The 20,401-nt window shown below is 32.2% G+C and overlaps 2 protein-coding genes and 1 long non-coding RNA gene across 8 annotated transcripts in view; 2 read left to right on the forward strand and 1 right to left on the reverse strand.

Moving 5' to 3' along the window:
- The window catches only part of LOC127069028 (repetitive organellar protein), an 18,430-nt gene extending 4,033 nt beyond the window's left edge, over positions 1-14,397 (forward strand). For 3 of the 6 annotated variants that reach the window (XM_051005630.1, XM_051005632.1, XM_051005629.1), the window contains exons 2-4: positions 8,283-8,586; positions 8,799-9,584; positions 10,290-14,397. In XM_051005630.1, coding sequence (XP_050861587.1) covers positions 8,291-8,586; positions 8,799-9,584; positions 10,290-10,959 — 1,752 coding nt within the window. In that variant the 5' untranslated portion in view covers positions 8,283-8,290 and the 3' untranslated portion in view covers positions 10,960-14,397. Of the gene's footprint in view, positions 1-3,161; positions 3,300-4,812; positions 8,104-8,282; positions 8,587-8,798; positions 9,585-10,289 lie in introns of those variants that run through there. The other 3 variants (XM_051005636.1, XM_051005633.1, XM_051005631.1) reach the window with 3 other exon arrangements.
- LOC127069031 (uncharacterized) lies at positions 2,929-3,994 on the reverse strand. The gene is made up of 2 exons (XR_007783271.1): positions 3,691-3,994; positions 2,929-3,276 (listed from the first exon to the last, which is right to left on the reverse strand). It is a non-coding gene; the product is annotated as an uncharacterized LOC127069031 (long non-coding RNA).
- A 1,015-nt stretch (positions 14,398-15,412) lies between the features above and the next one.
- LOC127069024 (nardilysin-like) lies at positions 15,413-20,319 on the forward strand. The gene is made up of 14 exons (XM_051005625.1): positions 15,413-15,935; positions 16,018-16,109; positions 16,251-16,438; positions 16,544-16,657; positions 16,739-16,934; positions 17,007-17,212; positions 17,292-17,462; positions 17,571-17,914; positions 17,987-18,484; positions 18,572-18,722; positions 18,821-18,954; positions 19,042-19,420; positions 19,497-19,977; positions 20,076-20,319. The coding sequence occupies exons 1-14, from the start codon at positions 15,640-15,642 to the stop codon at positions 20,234-20,236; spliced, it is 3,411 nt and encodes a 1,136-aa protein (XP_050861582.1). The 5' UTR covers positions 15,413-15,639; the 3' UTR covers positions 20,237-20,319.
- The last annotated feature ends 82 nt before the right edge of the window (positions 20,320-20,401 follow it).

Below are 20,401 nucleotides of genomic sequence, written 5' to 3' on the forward strand. Positions count from 1 at the left end.
CCTTTACTATGTCCGAACCCGTTACACGGTGAAAGCAAAAACTTAACTGAAGTGAGAGAGAACAGGGGCAAATTGATTTCCAACAACTAGTTAGAATGATGTAATCATGGTTTATGGATCTCCATGAGTTAACTTCGATAAGGACTTTATAAATGTATTACTCTTAACGACTTTAGGGAAAATAAAGATAAAGATAACCGAAAAAGAAACCAAAAATAAGAAAATAGATTTCTCTCTCTCTCTCTCTCTTTCTCTCTTTTGTTATTATAATCGAGTCTGTAGTACAGAATTTCTCTATCGGTTCGAATAATTATGTTCTACGATTTCATTTAGCCGTTTTAAACATCAATGTAGTAGATATACGTCATAATGTCTTCAACTAAACGTTCGATCGATTTCGTGAACTACGATATAGATGTCTTACTATGAATAGTAAGTATAGAAAGAAATAAAATGTTAAAATGTCGTATTAACGCAAAAAAAGATGGGTTTTCTCGAAATATTTGAACGATTTCATGGAGAGGAAAGGAAGAGGTTAAAGTAAGAGAGAAAGAGAGAGAGAGAGAGAGATAAAGGGGAAGGTTTGGTGAAACTACACCACCGCAGGCTGGTCGATGCGCATGCGCATTGGGAAGCTCGGAGAACGACGTCGGCAGGGTGCAAATGTCGTGTTCTCTCACACTTATATATATATGTATATAGAGATATATATATACATATCTACACACGCGAATATCGAAGCTCGATGTGGAGGGGATAACAGATCGATACTCTGTGAAAACGCGACTTAGAAAGGCGCGGTCATACGCATCCACGGTTGGTCCATCGCGAAATCCAGACACTGTTTCTCGATGTATCTTTTGTCGTTATTGTTATTATTGTTTTTATTATTATTATTGTTGTTATTATTATTATTATGATTCTTGTTATTATTGTCACAGTCAAAGGTCGAGCTTGATTTTTACATTACTATTATTGAATGGACAAAATTCTCGATCAAGTTCAATATTTTTTTTCTTTTTTCTTCTCTCTTTTTCTTTTTTACTTTTTTATATTTTTATTGCAATTTTAATTATTTCAAAAACAAAAGAAAAATTGTGGCTAAATGATTCATTAAAATATGCTAAATTAATCACGATTATCTTTGAATAATTATTTAGATAATTTAATGGCAAATGATATTTGGAGAGTATTGTTAGTTTTTTTTAGAATCGTAATAGTATGTGTGAGATATTCGTTAAGATTTGATAATCAAGATTTCAAGTAGATTATATTTGTTAGAATTTATTCTCTTCCTTGTAATGGAATGGAAAAGGCTCGGACTTCGTAACGCTGGAAGAGTTCGATGTTAATGAACTCGAGCGTGTTTCATAAGTGGCGCCGTTGTTGAAGATCATTGTGTTCTATACTACTCTAGTCGAACACAAGTATATTTTCCCGTTTTAATTTCACGCGTAACTATTATATTTTTTTTTATAAAGAATCAAAAATAAATTAAATATTTAAGAAAACATTTTGATTGTATCAAATGAAAGTAGCTTAGAGAATGTATTTGTTCTAACGGTATTAGAGAGCTATTGAACCGAGCCAACAGTCTCATTTCCATGCAAAGTTTTATTGCAGTTAGATATGCTCGTATAGAAAGAAGGATGTAGAATAACCGGTCCGCTTTTGGATAAATAGCATATGCTCTGCTTGAGAGCGGTAAATGAATGTGCGGTGTGGGAGCGACAAAGAAAGAATTCGAAGAAATGCATTGTTATTTGAACGAGCCTGTATATACCGTCTCATAGTCATGGTACATTATATCCCTAGAATATTACCAGTGCACTCTTCGCTATTAAAATCGTACTTCTTTTCATTTCTTTTCATTTATTTTCTATTCTTTCCATTATTTCTTACAATTTCTTCTTTTCTCTCTCTTTTCTCCGTTTTATTTCTTTTATTTTTTAGCTTTTACATTTCTATTTGAAATACGAAAATACAAAGAGGAGGACCTTGTAGAATATCTTGCTGATATATATGAAAAAAAAAAAAGAAATAGGTTTTATGTAATATGCGGAAATATATATATATATAATAGTATACTATAATATACTATATTACGCTATATATATATACTTCCGTTTATCATGGAGAACCTGTTTTATATATATACATATACATATAGAGATAGGAAGAAATATTAAAAAAGAAAAAAAGACGCATATTTCTAGTCTTATGTTTACCCGTAACTAGAAGCATACTATCACCAAGTTTAAAAAAAACTTTAAAAAAAATTTCAAGCATAAATTTTACCGACGAAAGTGTATCTATGGTGTTCGATATGAGCATGGGAAAGATTAGGGATTTTTTTTTTCTTTTTTGTTTCTTTTTTTATCATGGTCGTGAAAATTACGTAAGTTCCTTTATACGAATCATTTAATAAACACAAATGTTTCTAGGTAATATTAAAGATAAATTGTTCTTTTCTGAGATTACTTAAGTTAGTATTTTTTTTTATTTTTTTTTATTTCTTTTATTATTATTATTATTTTTTTTTTTGATCCAAAAAGTCTCTCGAAAAAAAGTAATTGATTTTTAAAATATACTAGGTAGTTTTACCTAGTAGATATCTACGTATTTACGTATATGTCTTTATACATAAGTCGATTATTTTACATAACGACGTGCGATGCACCGAGTAATCCTCTCCTTACTCCCTTTCCTAAAATAGAAAGTAATCGATATATCCTGACATACATTTTCATGGTTGTTACCACCAGTATGCATTTAGATAATGGAAATCGTTTCTTCGTCTAAAGGTTATCGCGATTAATAATAAAATAATTATACAGGATAATATCGACGAGGTCGTACAGAAACTCGTCGAAAATATCGAAAATTTTCTATTCGGTTTCCAAGGCCCTTCCTTCCTTCCTTCCTTCCTTTCTTTCTTTCTTTCTTTCTCCCTCTCCCATCCCTCATCCCTTTTCTGAAAACTTTCGTTTCTTACCTGCTCACAAACCGAGGTTTCCAAGAAAAACAAATTTTTGAAAAAGAAAGAAAAGAAACGCCAAATGTGCGCCTTTACCTGAGTTTACTATGAATAGAAAGGACATTTACAGCGTTCTTCTTTAATTTCATCCATTTTTGCTTGCGAGTTCGTCTCGAGTGCATATTTGCTGTTCATTTTCTTTCACGAATTCTCGGCTTCAGTATCTTTTTTTTACTTTTTCTTCTTCCTCTTCTTGTGAAACTTCACCTTCTCGTCGTGCATCGACTGTCCTTTAGCAGCTGCAACGATATCATCAACATAAGTAAGTGAAACGGGAAGATACAGTTAAAAAAAGTAATGGAGGAGAGGGAATTTTATATATATATATACACATACATACGTACATACATACACACATACATACATATAAGAAACTAAAAACAAAGAACAAAGAAAATCGGTTATAAAGAAAATGTATCTTTCCTGTTATCTGCCCGCAACTATTTCGATATATCCCATTTTCCTACTGAATTTTCAACATTTTTTATAAGACATGTATAAATATACAACTAAAAAATATATATATATAAATGTTGACATAAATTTTCAATAAAAAATATTTGAAGTTTCAACAAGTCAAATGGTTGCAGACAGATAATAAGAAAATACCCAAAGTTTTATAAGTGCTTAACTCCGTCTATTATTATAATTACTATTTATGAAAATATTTTCTAATCGTTAATTTCCCCAATTTCGATTGATATAATGTATAAATATATATATAATATATTTATTATATCGCTTTTCTCAGATCGGCGAAAATGGCATTCGCTTAGAAGAGCAACACGGCGACGATTCACATTTGGTTCGCTTCATAAGCCTTCTCGTGCTTCGAATGGAACCGGTTCTCGCGATCCACAAAGAAACCCACCTTTCCGTGCGCGCGCGCTCGCGCCACGCAAGGTCCGCTCTCGTCCCTCGTGTACGCGGCATCCTCCCTTCCTCCCCCTTTCCCTCCCCCTTTCCCTCCCCTTCTCTCTTTTCTTCTCTTCTTTTCTCTTCTCCCCATTCGATTTTTACAATAAATTATTTTCCATCCGTCATCGGCATCGCCCGTTTTACTGTCTCGACTGTTTCATATATATATATATATATATATATATATATTTCATTCTCTCTTCATCACATTCGCCATCTTCTTTTTCCCCCTTCGTTACATCCGTTCCTATTTTTCTCTCTTTTTCTTTTTTTCTTTCTTCCTTTGTTACTCTTGTTTTATTTCTCTGCTATCTGTTTGTCTGTCTGTCTGTCTGTGTCTGCCTTCTGTTGCTACTCTTGTCTCCTCTTCCTCGTTGTTTCTATTTTATCGGAGATAGCATCGAGATTCTGTCATGAACGCTGTGCAAACGTTTCGTCAAGAGACCACCGTGTTGTGTTCTTGTAGTAGTAATAGTAGTAGTAGTAGTAGTGTGTAGTAGTAGTAATGTAGTAGTGTAGTGTAGTAGTGTAGTGTAGTAGTGTAGTAGGGAGTAGAGAGTAGGGAGTAGTGGTAGAAGCACATCGGTCTCTTCGAGGCTCGTATTTATACGGTTTCGAAAGCATCGTGAAAGGGAAATCTCGTAAATCGTCGAAATATGCTCGTTCAAATTGGCTACTCGCTCGTACGAGCTAATAGCCTTCCTTCTAATATTTTTACGCTTTTTTTTTTTTTTAACACCTACTTTTACGAAGGACACGATTACTTATTCTCTCTCTTTTTTCTTTTTTGCTGTTATTTCTCTCTTTTTTCTTCTCTCTTTTTCCTTCTTTATGTATTTTTAACTTTGTTCGCGAAGAAGTTTCTAATTTTCGTTAGAAAATAAAATGGCCGCCGTTTTCTCGTCTACCTGACATTGTAACGTGATCGACGAAAAGTATCGGAAATATTCGAGTTCTTGGGACTGTGTCAAAAACGCAGTTGTCCTTTTTTTTCTTTCTTATGGGTAACCTGGAACGAATAGGAAGGAACGAACACGCACAAAGAAAGAGAAAGGGAGAGAGAGAGAGAGATAAATAGATAGATAGAGAAGAGGCCCCTTTATGACCTGCGAAGGATTTCAGGTTGAATAGCTCCCAGGGTCTTTTAGGATCGTCTATCGTTTCGAGTCCCTTCTTGGAACTCGAGCCCTCATAATGTACGCCCGCACTGGCTGCCTATGTATACATATACTATAATGGTAAAATGGAAAGCAACGTCATCTGATCGTTTCAGTATGGAATTGACGAATCTGAGTCGATTCTTGTTCTTGTTCCTGTTCCTGTATATTTTTACATATGGCGGTTTTGCAAATTATTTGAGAAAAACAAAAAATAGAGAGAGAGAGAGAGAGAGGGGGAATATGTGAGAGCGCAGCATTACTATCTTACGCAAATAGATTTCACTTTCTATTTTGTTACATTGTTCGACGAACTATCTATACGTTTCAAGAAAGTAGCAGGAACGACCATGAGGCTTTCGTATATGAGAATTTGACACTGCTGTGACACATAGTATATACTAGGACAACAGCGTCAAACACAGACATAATTTTTTCTTCAACGCGTCTGCTTTTTCTCATGATGTCCTCTAATTCTCTCGAGTGTCTCTCTCTCTCTCTCTCAAGTGTCTTCTTCACTGATTTTTATTTTTTTTTATATTTCTTTTTCTTTTTTTTTTACTGCACCGTACTGCTTTTTTTCTTCATTTTTTCAAATCTAAACCAACAATTATATGTTTTTCAATATTTATCTTTTTTTTCTCTTTCTTTCTTTTTTTCTTCTTTTTCTCTCAGAAGAGAGGAAAAAAGCACTGTTAGAAAAACTTTTCTTCGCCAGTGTAATGTTGATTTTTCCTAAAAAAAATCTTTTCTTCTCTTTTTTTTATTCTATACTAACAATTATAAGTTTTTCAAGGTTTCTCTCTTTTCTTCTTTTAATAGACAGATTGAAAAAAAATGCCATTAAAAAGAACAGTATTACAGAGTAAGAAGATCTCTCGCGTTCCCTTCAATGATTTCTTGCTCTCATCTTCGAATAACAGTCACGGACACTCGATCGCTTTACCTCATCCTTTCAGCAGAGTGATTCTATTTAAAGCATTCAATATTAACCCATCCATACATCCCGAAAAGATCGTATATTAAACTTTGAGTTAGAATCTTCTTATTCGCTAAAGAAAAAAGTTCGATCTATTAAGATTTCTCAACGATCAACAATCAACAACGATCATAGGGTGGGTTGGTCGGAATGAAATTTTTTACGAGTGAGAAAGAACGACGATTTCTTATAGAAGGGGAACATACATGTACACGCCCACACACACATTGTATATATGTGTGTGTATGTATATATATGAGAGAAAAAGAACGCGTGCAACTGTAGAAGAATTTACTAAGTATTCGTCGCTCGAGGATAATTATGGACAATCAAGAAAGCTTGTACTTCGGATAGAACGTAGCGAGTGGTGCTTATATGACCGTATATCCGACTGTATATACATATACACATATCTATATATTCCTTGGAATGCAGATGTGAGAATACGAAACGACGACTGTTCATTTTGATACGAACGGCAACTGCTTACGTCAATTTTACGATCGTCATCGTCGTTTACATATAATCTCTCATCCATTTACACGATATTCATTCTTCACTTTCGGCTATAAAAAAGAAAAAATAACTGTTTATCGATAAATTCTTTTTCTTTTTTCTTTTTTTTTTTTTTTTTTAACGTAGTAGACACATTGTACGAGGTTATAAATATTGCATCACGATTTTATTTAGAAATAAATATCTCGCGAAATATAGCGAGAAATTCAGATAGCTCGTTACAGCATGGCCTTCTAACTAGCAGGAAATTCAAATTACCGTAACATAGAAAGATCGTTTTATCGAGAGTCTCTCAGACAATTATAATATGTAAGAATTATGCGAATTAATTTTTGCTCTACAAACACGTACGAACGGGACGATACAACAACGATTATTACTATAATGAGAACGACTTCTCGTAGTACGATGATCGTTGGTGGGTCTTCGTACGGGGTCAATTCTGTTTCTCTCTCTCTCTCTCTCTCTCTCTTTCTCTATTTCTTTAGTCGTGTGTCAGCAATATAATTTGTTTATATGTGTTACAAGCCTCGTTATATTATCATCGGTCACACATCGCATACGTACATACGTACATATAGTTTATACTTGAGCGAATATAACCTCTCCTCTCCTCCCCTCCCGTTTCTCTTTTTCCTCTCTTCTCCCCCCCCCTCCCTGTACACACATTAGGACATACAAAATAATACACGTTCGCGAGGGAATACAGTCACGATCGTGCGGGCAACTCGTAATTCTCCCCACTCCCTCTCTTCTCGCCGCTCCTCTTCTTTTGCCCCCACTCCTTTTCTCTCATTCGTTCTCACTCGAGGGAGAAGGGAAGCGAACCGTAGAACGAGAAAGGGAAGGGGAGCCTTACTACGAGAGTCCACGCGCGCTCTATAGTAAATCGACTATAATACTATGAGTCAGTCACACCCACAAGTCGCTTGTGGGTTCAAGACCCTCGTGTACGCGCGTATATATACACACACACGGTATAGAGAAAGAAAAAGAGAGAACTCGCGTATTACGTTCCGGCCTACGATGAGCTAGTAAACGTGTGATGCTCGCGCGCACACACACACGTACGGTATTGCCGCACGCGAGGTCATGCTTACGGACACATAATCGAGGATCTATTGGCCTCGTCTCTCGTGGAATCACTTCGAATATCGAATGGTTCCGTATTGTTTATCTCGATAAGAATTTCTACTTCCGAGTAGAATTGTCATTGTTGTTTCATTGTCCCGCGTTGACAGAGACTTAAATAATATAAACTTTAGAAAGGAAGAAACATATATATATATGTGTGTGTGTGTGAGATATAATGCATACACATGTATATACATAATGCATACAATGTATATATGTATATATACATTAGCGTGATCAGACGATTCTTGCGCTATACTTGGCATCGAATATAGTATTATTTTCTTCTTCGGTCAATGGCTCGAGGAGTGCTTGGTATTTACTCGACCGGTATATATGACAGCCCTTGGAAAACGACGTCGGTAGGAAGATAGAACTTCTTTGTTTCTATATTTCTAATCCCTCGTACATCTACCGTGTCTAACCGTGTCTCTTTGATTTCTCTATTGATTTGTTTAATTTGACTGGATCGATGTAGGAAGCTGCGGCCCCCGAAGATTTGATATTTTTTCTATAAACATGTATCCTCTTTTTTTTCCAGTCAGGTGAATGTTGGATACAGAGAGTAGACACGGTACTGGGCTGGATCAGGGACCATCGAGGGACCCTTGGCTCGCTATGGATTACTACTTGGGCACCGATAGTCTTTCTCTTCAGGAAATGCTCGATGTCGACATCAAGTGCGAGATCGAAGGGGTAATCGGTGGCCACGCAGATCTTGGCTTCAATTTCGGTGATTTGTCGCCGTTAGAATTGGACGACAATCCGGTTGGATGTGACAACGATCTCAGCGGATGGTTCGGTTCCACCAGTTTGCTCAACGGCAACAGCAATAGCTCTAACAGGTATGAATGATGATGATGATCATGATGATGATGATGATGGTGACGATGACGATGATGATCGTGATAATAACGATAACGTGGTGACGATGACGATGACACTATGATTATGATAAAACACGAAACGAGATCGCTATGAGACGATCCTCGAATCGATCGAAAGGAGACACCACTTCCATTTCCTCACAGAGTTTTTCTTCTTCGTTTTTCTGCAGCAATTTCAATTTCGATTTGAGTGGCGGCGATGCTGCCTCCATTATGGTGAACCCCAATTCGGTAATGCCCCACATGGCCATCCACAGTCCTACGCCAAATAGTAACAGACGGCACTTTTCTTTCTCGCCAAAGATAGACGTTAAAGATGAGAAAATAGACGTCGAGAACGAGGTAGAAAATGAAGATGATAATGAGAATGACAACGAGAACGACAATGATAATGATAATGAAAACGAGAATGAAAACGATCATGATAATGATAATGATAATGATAACGATAACGATAACGATAACGATAATGAAAATTATAACGAGATCGATACGGAAATCGAACAATATGAAAATGATATAACGGAAACCGAGGAGGACACCGAGGATGAGCAGGAAGTAGCGAGGACGATTCCGATTTTAAAAGCAAAGCCGTCTGCTGCGATACCGGTAAATACTGCCGTTAAAACGATATCACCTCAAATAACGAAGGCTCATCTGTCACCGAAAATCAGTACGATATCCGGCATAAGGGTACAAAATTTTAAGGTCCTGCAGAGTCAACCGAGTCAACAACAACCGCAGCATGTTAGGAAGCAGATTTACAATAACAATGTTCACGTCAGCACGACTTCTTCCCCAGCGATCTCAACGATTAATAAAGAATTCGATTTGTCCGATTACGAGGACAAGCTGTATCCGAAGCCAGCGTATTCTTACTCCTGCTTGATCGCCATGGCCTTGAAAAATAGTCAAACGGGCTCCCTGCCAGTTTCAGAAATTTACAACTTTATGTGGTAAGTCACTAACAAATTTATTCCGTCATATTGTATCATCTTGGTAATATATTTAAATGAAAAATTAAGGATAATAATATGCGAACGTAGAGAAAAGAATGTTAACAAAAGTGAATAACGAAACAGAAAGACTTTCGTTCGACAAACAAAGTCCCAGATCGCTTATTTTCAGCCATTTGGCCGGAAAGACAAGGGTTGGGTACGTCCCTGCCCCTCTCCTCTCCTCGTGTTCGGGGAACGAAGGGAGAAAGTATTGTCTTCTCTCCTTTATTCCCAGGTTACAAGGGGGGAGCTGCCATTTTGTATGGGGCCCTTGGAGCACCAGGTGCATGTCAGGGTACAGTCCCCCTAGAAACTATAGGCGGTATTCTTTGTTTATCCTCTACGATTTTCCTGGACTTATGATTTTCTCAAACAAACTCTTCTTCCCCTCCTGAAACATATTTCTATATCGGACGTATAAATTGACATACATTTTTTTTTTTTTTTTTTACGTATACGTATATATATATACATACTATTATAAAAGAAATATATCCTCTTTTATGCTCCTCCTTTAATTATACTGCGTCGTCTTTTCGGAGATTTCTCCAAGTAAAATTATTTCTCATGTTTTATTTATAAAAAGCTCACATTGATCTTTTTGTTCGTTTTACAAACACCGTGGCTAAACGAATTTTTAGAACTTTTTTATTTATGTTACAGCGAACATTTTCCATATTTTAAAACTGCACCAAACGGTTGGAAGAACTCTGTGAGGCATAATCTTTCGTTGAATAAATGTTTTGAAAAAATTGAGAAACCAGCTGGAAATGGAAACCAAAGAAAAGGCTGTTTGTGGGCAATTAATCCAGCCAAGATAGCAAAAATGGATGAAGAAGTTCAGAAATGGTCAAGAAAGGATCCATTGGCAATTAAAAAGGCAATGATATATCCGGATCATTTAGAGTTACTCGAAAGAGGAGAGATGAAGTATGCTGGCAGTGGCGATATGTCAGAAGAAACAGAAAGTTCTGGTGATGAGACTGCAGAAGAAAGTGCTGTATACGATGAATCTATACACAGTCATATTGCAGCTAATTCAGTTACAGATAGTTATGATGAAAGTAGTCAGGATTGCGATGTTGATATCACGGAACATCTTTATGATGAAATTGACATAGAGGATAATAAAGATGCTCTGCACATGCAATTAAATATTACTAAACAAGAGGCAATTGAATATGAATTAAGTCCTAGTACAAAAAAGCAAAAAACTTTAACAGGTGCGATACAAGGAAATTACGTATATCAACCAGTAACTACTTCTCGAAGAAAAGCGCCTCTACTTTTAAGAGCTGGAACCACAGCTGAATCTTTTCTTAAAATTGAATAAATTTAGATATTATTTAACATATTCAAAAGGATAAATATATCTATAAGTATTACACCCATTCTCAGAGGTTTCGATAAAAACGTTTCATGCTCATAGAACAAATCACTGTTTTTCTCGGAAAATAGACAGTGCGTCAAATTTTATGCGATATAACGATCTTATGAGTTGAGTTTCGGATGCATTTGTATATCGTATATCATAATATCCATGAAAAAAATTCAAAAGCATTGCTAAAATAATTAATTCATAATTGTTGTACATCTTTTGAATTCTTTTCATCGTTAATACATATGAATGATCTTCGATATACCACATCATCTTGCTCATAATAATTATTTAACTTTTAATATAACATAAACTTTGTGAGATTATAAAAGTTCTAATTTTTATATATATCACGATATGTGTGCATGGAAATACTTTTTTGTCATGCCTCGATTACCAAGTAAAATTATGAATAGATAGAAAGCAGCCGCAAACATCAGTACTATATAGTGTACATACGATGATGAAAAGTATAACAAGCAAAGTGGTATATATGCCACTATCAGTTTAACATGTTAGCTTTTATATGATCGAAAATATTAAGTTGTAGATTTAAAACTTTAGTAATTTATGTAACAAACTTACTAGTATATATGTCATGCGTTTTAGATCGTATAGGAGTATGTGCTCGTGAACCAGCACAATCATAAATATCGTGTTTACTTTACACACTGCATTAGTAACTATAATAAGATGTATAGTTACATACGAAGATCTTCCAAATTCATCAAATGATTTTACAAACTTCCGTTTAATACTATTGCGAATATTCACCGATCTTATTTCTCTGTAATCTCTATACACATATAGTTATCGTTCTAGGACCATAGACAATTTAAAAATGTCTTCTCTAATTTGACATATCCTTCTTATCGTAGTTCTTATTTTTGTTTTTTTTTTCTTTTGTTCTTTTTGTAAAAATATACGTATTGCTTTGCAATTTTATGTGTCTGATAAATAAAAGTGTATGGAGAAAACGAATAATAACAAACAACTTTATGCTTATATCAAAAAACTGTTATATTATATATAACTGAACATTGCAGTAAAAAAAATGAGTTTAGAATGCAGTCATTTATAACGTTTTATCTGTATCATCAGCATTATCATTGTTTATATTTTGTAACTATGACTATATTTGAAACGAAAAAAAAAAAAACGAAAAAAAATGTAACATAGATTAATAAGTATTTGGTCATTCTAATGTTGGCCAGACTGATGTATTATACTTTTTATACATTTCTGAGATAAATAATAATTGTAAATGTTTCTGCAATTATATACCTGAAAACATAAGATTACGTAGTATCACATTTAGGTAGAGTACAAAGACGACAGCTATGGAATGGTCAAGAAAAAATTTTTTATAGAATAAGCAGATGGGAATTGTATACCTGATTTGTTTTTAAGTATAACAGTAATCGTATTCTTAGTTTTTATTTAATTGTAGAAAAATGTTCCTTTCTCAACTTAGGACAATGTTCAATCGACAATTTGATTTTTCGTATAAAAAGTATATAAATTGAGATTTCATAGCTTTTCAGAATATTATTGAAATTTTTATATCGACGATACGTGCATATCATTAATTGATTTTAATATTGTATACACATCTTGCAAGTAATAACGCTAGGTTGTATAACAAAAACCCTTTTTTTTTTCCTTTTTTAAATAATGATATGACGAAGCTCACGTTTATGAGTTTTCCTTAAAAATATTATAATACAACGTACCTAATGTTTTGCTTTATCGACATTATTTTACTAATACTTTTACAGTAACGTACAAACATAGGATCAATCGATACAAACTTTGTAAAGTATCTAATCGATAGAACTCTTTTAATTTTTTAGAAAAAAATTCTATCCTTTTAGACGTACTTTCTAATTATCCTATATATTTACATTAATTACAGTAGCATACTTGATTTGAAAAAATACATACAAGATCAAGGAAATGTAACTAATATTTAACAAAAATTATTTCAATATTAGTAAAAAGAGAATATGCACACTTTGTCTCCAAGTTATTACCACTCTTATCCACCGTATCTTCTAAGAATATAGAACTTAATTAAAAAACAATATTATATTCAAAATAAGTTGTACATAGTAAGAGTTATCTCTAAATTTATCTAACAATAGACAAAGTACTAATATACTTGTATTACAACATTTTTAGGAAAATCAAACGTGGTATTATAAATCTATCATGTACTAATACAATAGAAAGCTTGCTTTAAGATGTATAAAGTATGTTTTATGATTAAGAAATGGGACCAATCTTTCAAGTTTGATTTTATCACACAAAGATGTTCTTTTTTGTTTCTCATAAGACAGACTTAGTTGACTCAAAGATACATTTTGTATAGAAAGTATTTGTATTACTGTAAATACTTCTTTTTTTTTCTAATAAACATTAATAGATTTTTAATCATACATTCATGATTTTATTTTTTACAGAAAAACACACATTAAACGATTCTAACAATTAACAAAGAACTAGCTTATGCGTGATGTTACGATATCGATATTGAATTGTCCCTATATATAATTATGAGAATGATTTTCTGAACGGTTTATTTATTTCGAAACTTGTATCTTTTTCCAGCATTGCAATGTCGGTAGAAAATCTCCAAGTGATGTATTAATATAACATAAAGATTTAATCACACTCGCGTTAAAAAATAAGGAATACTATAATTAACTAATGATCGATGATTCAATTATTTTTTTGCTTGCAAAATTATATTTGCATAAAAATAATTATAAAAAATATGATGGACAATTATTAATTTTATTACATGATCACAAACAAAAAGAACAATGCTATAAAAATGTGTGATATGTACATATGATATTGAAAAATTTGATCATACAACATTTTTATAGAGGAACATTGTAAATATTTTCTAATATACATGTGTGTGATGTCGTATAAAATAAAGAGTGTCTAATAATATTAGACAAAGGAGAAATACAGTTCATAATATAACGACAAATATGTTATTATTCTATTTGAAAGTATGAAGTATTTACATAAAGCACACTTTTTTATCACACGATATATTTTATCAATTAAGTTTGTAGAGAAAAAATAAAACGCAATACGATATACATACATACATAAATACAGATTCATGGAAACAAAGAAATGGAATTAGAATATACATTGTCATATTATGTATCTACCGTCCACGAAAAAAAGAAATAAGCAATATACAATGCACACTGAATATACTGCATTTTCATGATATTTAAATAACACTTTAAGATACTGAACCATCTCTCATATTTCTTATTCCTTTTAATGAGAACAAGTTTGTAGTGAAAGATAGAGAAACATGTGAACGAGTTAGTAAAAATAAAAGTGTAAACTATCAGAATATGGAAATATCTGCAGAAATTTCATAATCAATAGGACACATTGATATTTAAACGATTAATATACTTTATTGCATATTTTGTATTTCTGACATTGCACTGCCAAAAATGGCCAAATTATACGAATAAACAAGATCAAGAAGATCAATGAAGATAAAAAAAATAATTCGAATTCGAATTACATCTGTAATCAAAATCTTACCAATTATCTTAACTTCATTATCGTTTAAGTAATGATTCTATTCTAATACTTTCTTATTTTTCTTTTCTTTTTTGCAAAGCTAGTCTCAATGAATCAAAATTTGGATACAAACGAAGATCTTGATTACTCTGTGACAGTACAAAAACTTTAATACGCCATTTTCATTATCGTTCGTTTGAATTAGGCGCTGCTTTTTTTTCGAGTAAATAAAAATAAACGTATATGAATTTATATGATTGTATATGATTATAAAATAATAACGATAAAAACGAAGTAACACATTTATTATTATTATTTGCTTAAATAAAAGTGTACTTCGTTTTTATTCGAATACGAAAACTGAAGAAAATAGATATTCATAACTTTGAAAATGATTACATTTATTCGATATATATATACATACATACATATATGTACATGGATATGTATGTGTATATATATATATATATATCAGATTCGGTTAATTGTTAGTTCATAAATTGAAATAAACAAGTAGAATAGTTTTTGTACCTGTTTGTAATATTTCTATATAATGTTAATCTAATGTAAAGCTCATGTAGATTCATACAAAAGACTTAGTGCATATTATTAATAACATGTAAATATTGCAAAAACTTTGAATAATAAAACAGATAAGAAAAGCAAAACGTCCTCGATAACAAAAAATTTTTAATGACGCATTAAAAAGTTTTATTAACAAAAGCTAATCGTATATAAAATGGCGGTAATTCACTTTGTTTTTGATTTAAAAATAAAATTAAAAATACAAAAAAATGAAAAATCGATTGCTATCTCAGACCAACGTCAGAAGTTAGGTCGATAAGTAAGAAATTTGTAATACTGCCAAATCTGCAGTTAGTGCGTCAACCGGACACGCTTCCAATATAAAAAATAATGACAATTAAATATTATTCAAAAGATTATTTTAAAATGAAATAATTCTTCTTTTCATTGACTCGTATAATACGTATATTCCTTTTTATTGCACTATTAGATTTTTTACTTTTTTATTAGTTACAAAAAAGTGATTCAATATTAGTGTCACGGCACATGCTTTTATCTTTTCGACAAATTCTTTTAAAAGGAAGTGCTAGATGTATGTTTAAAAGAATATTGTTTCCAAAGATAATGCCAAAAAGAACATTACAAAAGCCAGCTGAAAAGAAATTAAAACCGAATTTAAGCTCAACAGAAATGTCTAAAGATCAAAACGTTTCGGATAATATTAACCTTAATGAAAGCACGCTTTCTATGGAAAATATGCAAGAAAATAATGAAAAGAATAAAACGAAACCCGAATATTTGGATTCTCCAATTAAATCAGAAAACGATAAAAAAGAGTACAGGTAATCGGAAATTAAAATTTGATCACAATCTTCTTTTGAGGTAGGTGATATAAGTGACAGATTTTTTATCAAATTTGTTTAGAGTTATCAAGTTGGAGAATGGACTCACAGCTTTGTTAATCGCAGATTTACATTCGACTAAACATCCTTCACAGGACGTTGATGATATTCAAGGTAATGATATTACATTATGAAGTTTTAATATTCCGTTTTTGTAAAAATGTTCAATTTATATGGAATATTTAAAAATTGATCTATACGAAATAGATATCATTTCTATGATATAATAATAAATAATAGTTCGTTTACTATAAGCTGGTGCAATAAGTAGCGAGACTGAAGACGATGAGAGCGATGACGACGAAGAAGACGAGGATGAAAGTGAAGATGAAGATGATGGAAGTGAAGAAGATGAAGAAGAAGAAAAATGTGAATGCGAACAATTAGAGGACGATGATGCCCATTCATTTGGAGCTAAACGTCTTAAAAGAGAAGAAAAAATGGTATATTTCAAAAAAGGAAAAAAAAATATTATGCAACGTGAAATTACTATAACAAGAATAATACAATATAAAGATTTTTTTCTGTTTCATAAAATGTGGCTACAGGCAGCATGCGGTTTGTGCGTCGGCGTTGGAAGTTTCAGCGATCCACCAGAAATTCCAGGAATGGCTCATTTTTTAGAACATATGGTTTTCATGGGTTCTGAGAAATATCCTCAGGTTTGTACTTCCTCAGTTTGTACTATTATATAAATGAATTATTATATTTGGAGTGTTTCTCAAACGTATTATATTTTTTAGGAAAATGATTTTGATGCATTTATTACAAAAAGAGGTGGTTCTGACAATGCTTCTACGGAATGTGAACAAACCACATTTTACTTTGAAGTACAAGAAAAATATTTATTGGCATCACTTGATCGTTTTGCACAATTTTTTATTAAACCTTTAATGAAACAAGGTGCAATTACCAGAGAACGAGAAGCTGTTGAAAGTGGTATGCAGAAATTTATAATCATTGTATGATGTATTTATTTGAAAACATATATATCTAATAGAAAATATACAGAATTTCAGATGGCTTTGCCTTCTGATCTTTATAGAAAGGAACAGTTATTTTGTAGTTTCGCGAGACCAGACCATCCTGCAAGAAAATTTACATGGGGAAATTTAATAACGTTACGAGATAACGTAACAGACGATAAGCTTTACGAAGAATTACACAAGTTTAGAGAACGTCATTACAGCGCCCATAGAATGAAATTAGCCATACAAGTGAGAATATGACAAATAAATATGTTTAAGAATTATATGTTTATAATTATAATAATATCATACGTTTGTGTTGTCTTAGGCTAAATTACCATTAGATACATTAGAGGAATACGTATTGCAATGTTTTTCCGAAGTTCCAAGTAATGGTTTACCACCAAGTGACTTTAGCCAATTTAAAGGAGCAGATTCATTTGATACACCTAGCTTTAGAAAAATATATAAAGTGAAGCCTATTAAAGATGTTTGTCAGGTATGTCCGTTCTACTTTAGACAGGAAAATAACTATAATAATGATAATGACGATGATACAATGATATAAATAATGATGGTATATCTTGTATAATTTTCATATCTTTAGATAGAGTTAACATGGGCAATGCCGCCTTTACATGACTTATATAAAAGTAAACCTCATCATTATATCGCTTGGATTATTGGGCACGAAGGAATAGGTTCCTTAATAAGTTATTTGCGCAAAAAGATGTGGTGCTTAGATATTTTTAGTGGAAATGGAGAAAGTGGCTTTGAACATTGCTCCATGTATGCATTATTTAGTTTATCGTTGATTCTTACAGAAGACGGTCACAAGCATTTACAAGACGTGTTAAATAGCATTTTCTCATATATTAATTTAATGCGAAAGGAAGGCCCGCAAAAACGAATTTATGATGAAATTTCTCAGATCGAAGAAACTAATTTTAGGTATATAAACATGATTTCATTAAATAGAATATTATGTCAATGCGTTTATGTAATATTCTCTATTGTTTCTAGATTTACAGATGAAGTAGCACCTGCAGATTATGTAGAAGAATTGAGCGAGAATATGCACTTCTTTCCTCCGGAAGACTACATCACGGGTAGCGAACTTTACTTTGACTATAATCCTGAGGCAATACAAATGTGCATGGATTATTTATCTCCTGATAACGTGAATATTATTATATTTGATAAGAAATTTAATGATGAAGAATTTGACAAAGTGGAACCATGGTTTAAAACAAAATATACCGACATGGATATACCCACAGAATGGACTGAAACTTGGAAGACAATAACTCCTTTACCAGAGTTCCACTTGCCATTACCAAACATTTTTCTTACAAATGACTTTAGCTTAATATCTGTAACTTCGGATGTTCCTAAATATCCTGTTAAAATACATAGCGACGATATATCTGAAATTTGGTACAGGCCTGATCCAAAGTTTGGTTTACCCGAATGTTACATGTATTTTTATATTATATCTCCTTTAACAACGTCAGCTAAAAAGTAAGAAACATTTTTATATAAAACATTTATTCATTTTTACTATATAAATTTTATTGCTTTGATATAATCGACCGTTTATACTTTTAGCGTTGCTCTGATGGACTTGTTTATAGAAATATTAAAACAATTATTGGTTGAAGAATTGTATCCAGCTACAGCAGCTGAACTTAAACATCAAATGTATACGGGTCAGAAGGGTATCGTTGTTAAAGTTAATGGATTTAACGAAAAACTGCCAGTAAGTATATCTTAATCGATTCATCAATTATTATCTTAAATTGGCTGTAGTTATTATTAAAATGTAATAATATATGTATCACATACACGTGTTTTCAGCTTTTATTAAATATTTGTGCAAAATATATAGCAAATAGTCCAAATCTTATAACAAAAGATCTATTTGATATTATGAAACAAGAACAGCTCAAAGCTTATTATAATACATTTGTAAAGCCAGCAAAGTTAGCCAAGTATGTATCGTGTTTCCTTTCATCTTCTATTATAAACTATAAAATTATGACGTATAAGTATTTAATTTTTCATATAAAACATTACAGGGATGTAAGATTATCCATATTGATGCTCGATCATTGGCCAGCTGTCGATAGACATACAGCTATCACTGCTACTACGTTTAACGAATTTCAAACTTTTATCGAACAATTTACTAAGCATACGTACATACAATGTCTCGTGCAAGGCAATATGACAAAAGAAAATGTCATACAAAATATACAGAACTGCATTGATATTTTAAAATGTGGTCCATTGTTATCGAATACTATGCCTCGATTGAGAGTTACAAAATTGCCCACAGGAATACAATATTGTAAAGTAAAAAATTTTAACAAGATGGATGTTAATTCAGTAGTGACGAATTATTATCAATCGGGTATATCTTCTATCAAATTAACAGTTATCATAGAATTGCTTCTTGTGAGTATTTAGATCGTTTTTTTTTTTTAAACAGAAAAAACAAGACTTACATTAACCGTTTCTTTTATGTATTTAGATGATTATGGAAGAACCATTATTTAATCAGCTTAGAACGCAAGAACAGCTTGGGTATGATGTTTCATGTCTTATGAGAAATACTTATGGCATTCTTGGTTATTCTATCACTGTGTATACCCAAGCGGATAAGCATTCAACAGAGCATGTGGATAATAGAATTGAAAAATTTTTAAAATCATTTAACAAGGTATTAAAGGAGACTTCGGAAAAAGATTTAGAAAGTATTAAAGAAGCGTTAACGAAAATAAAACAATGTGCTGATATTCATTTAAAAGAAGAAGTTGACAGAAACTGGTCTGAAATCACGAATTGTGATTACATATTTGACAGATTGGAAAAAGAAATAATTGCTATTGATGGTATAAAAATTGAAGAATTAAGAAATTGGATGGCTTCTCATACTATCAATGGAGACAACCTTAGAAAACTAAGTGTTCATATAATAGGAACTAAAGAACAAATTTCGAACGAAAAGAAAGGTACGTGCATAAATATTTACTTCACACTGTGCTGACATCAGCAAAATCAAATGATATCTGTAATTATATATATATACATATATATTTTTTTTTCACAGATATCTCTAAATCGGAAAGTGATGATAAAGTTACATACGAGTTGAAGTATTTAAATAATACAGCTACTAAAACAAATAAGTCGTCAGAGGTATATATTACAGATATTGATAATTTCAAAAGCGAATTACCTATATATCCTCTAAAAGATACATTAGGATGATAATATATATTATAAAAAAATTATGTATTTGCCTCATTCAGAAAAGTGTAATAAATACGTAGATTTATAAGTATTAAAAAACATGATAACTCTTTATATTTCTTACTACTTACCTTTTCATGCGATCTGCTGAGATATTATGTATAAAAATATCTAAAATAAAGA

The sequence above is a fragment of the Vespula vulgaris genome, chromosome 14 (genome assembly GCF_905475345.1).
Source record: "Vespula vulgaris chromosome 14, iyVesVulg1.1, whole genome shotgun sequence".
Taxonomy (NCBI): domain Eukaryota; kingdom Metazoa; phylum Arthropoda; class Insecta; order Hymenoptera; family Vespidae; genus Vespula; species Vespula vulgaris.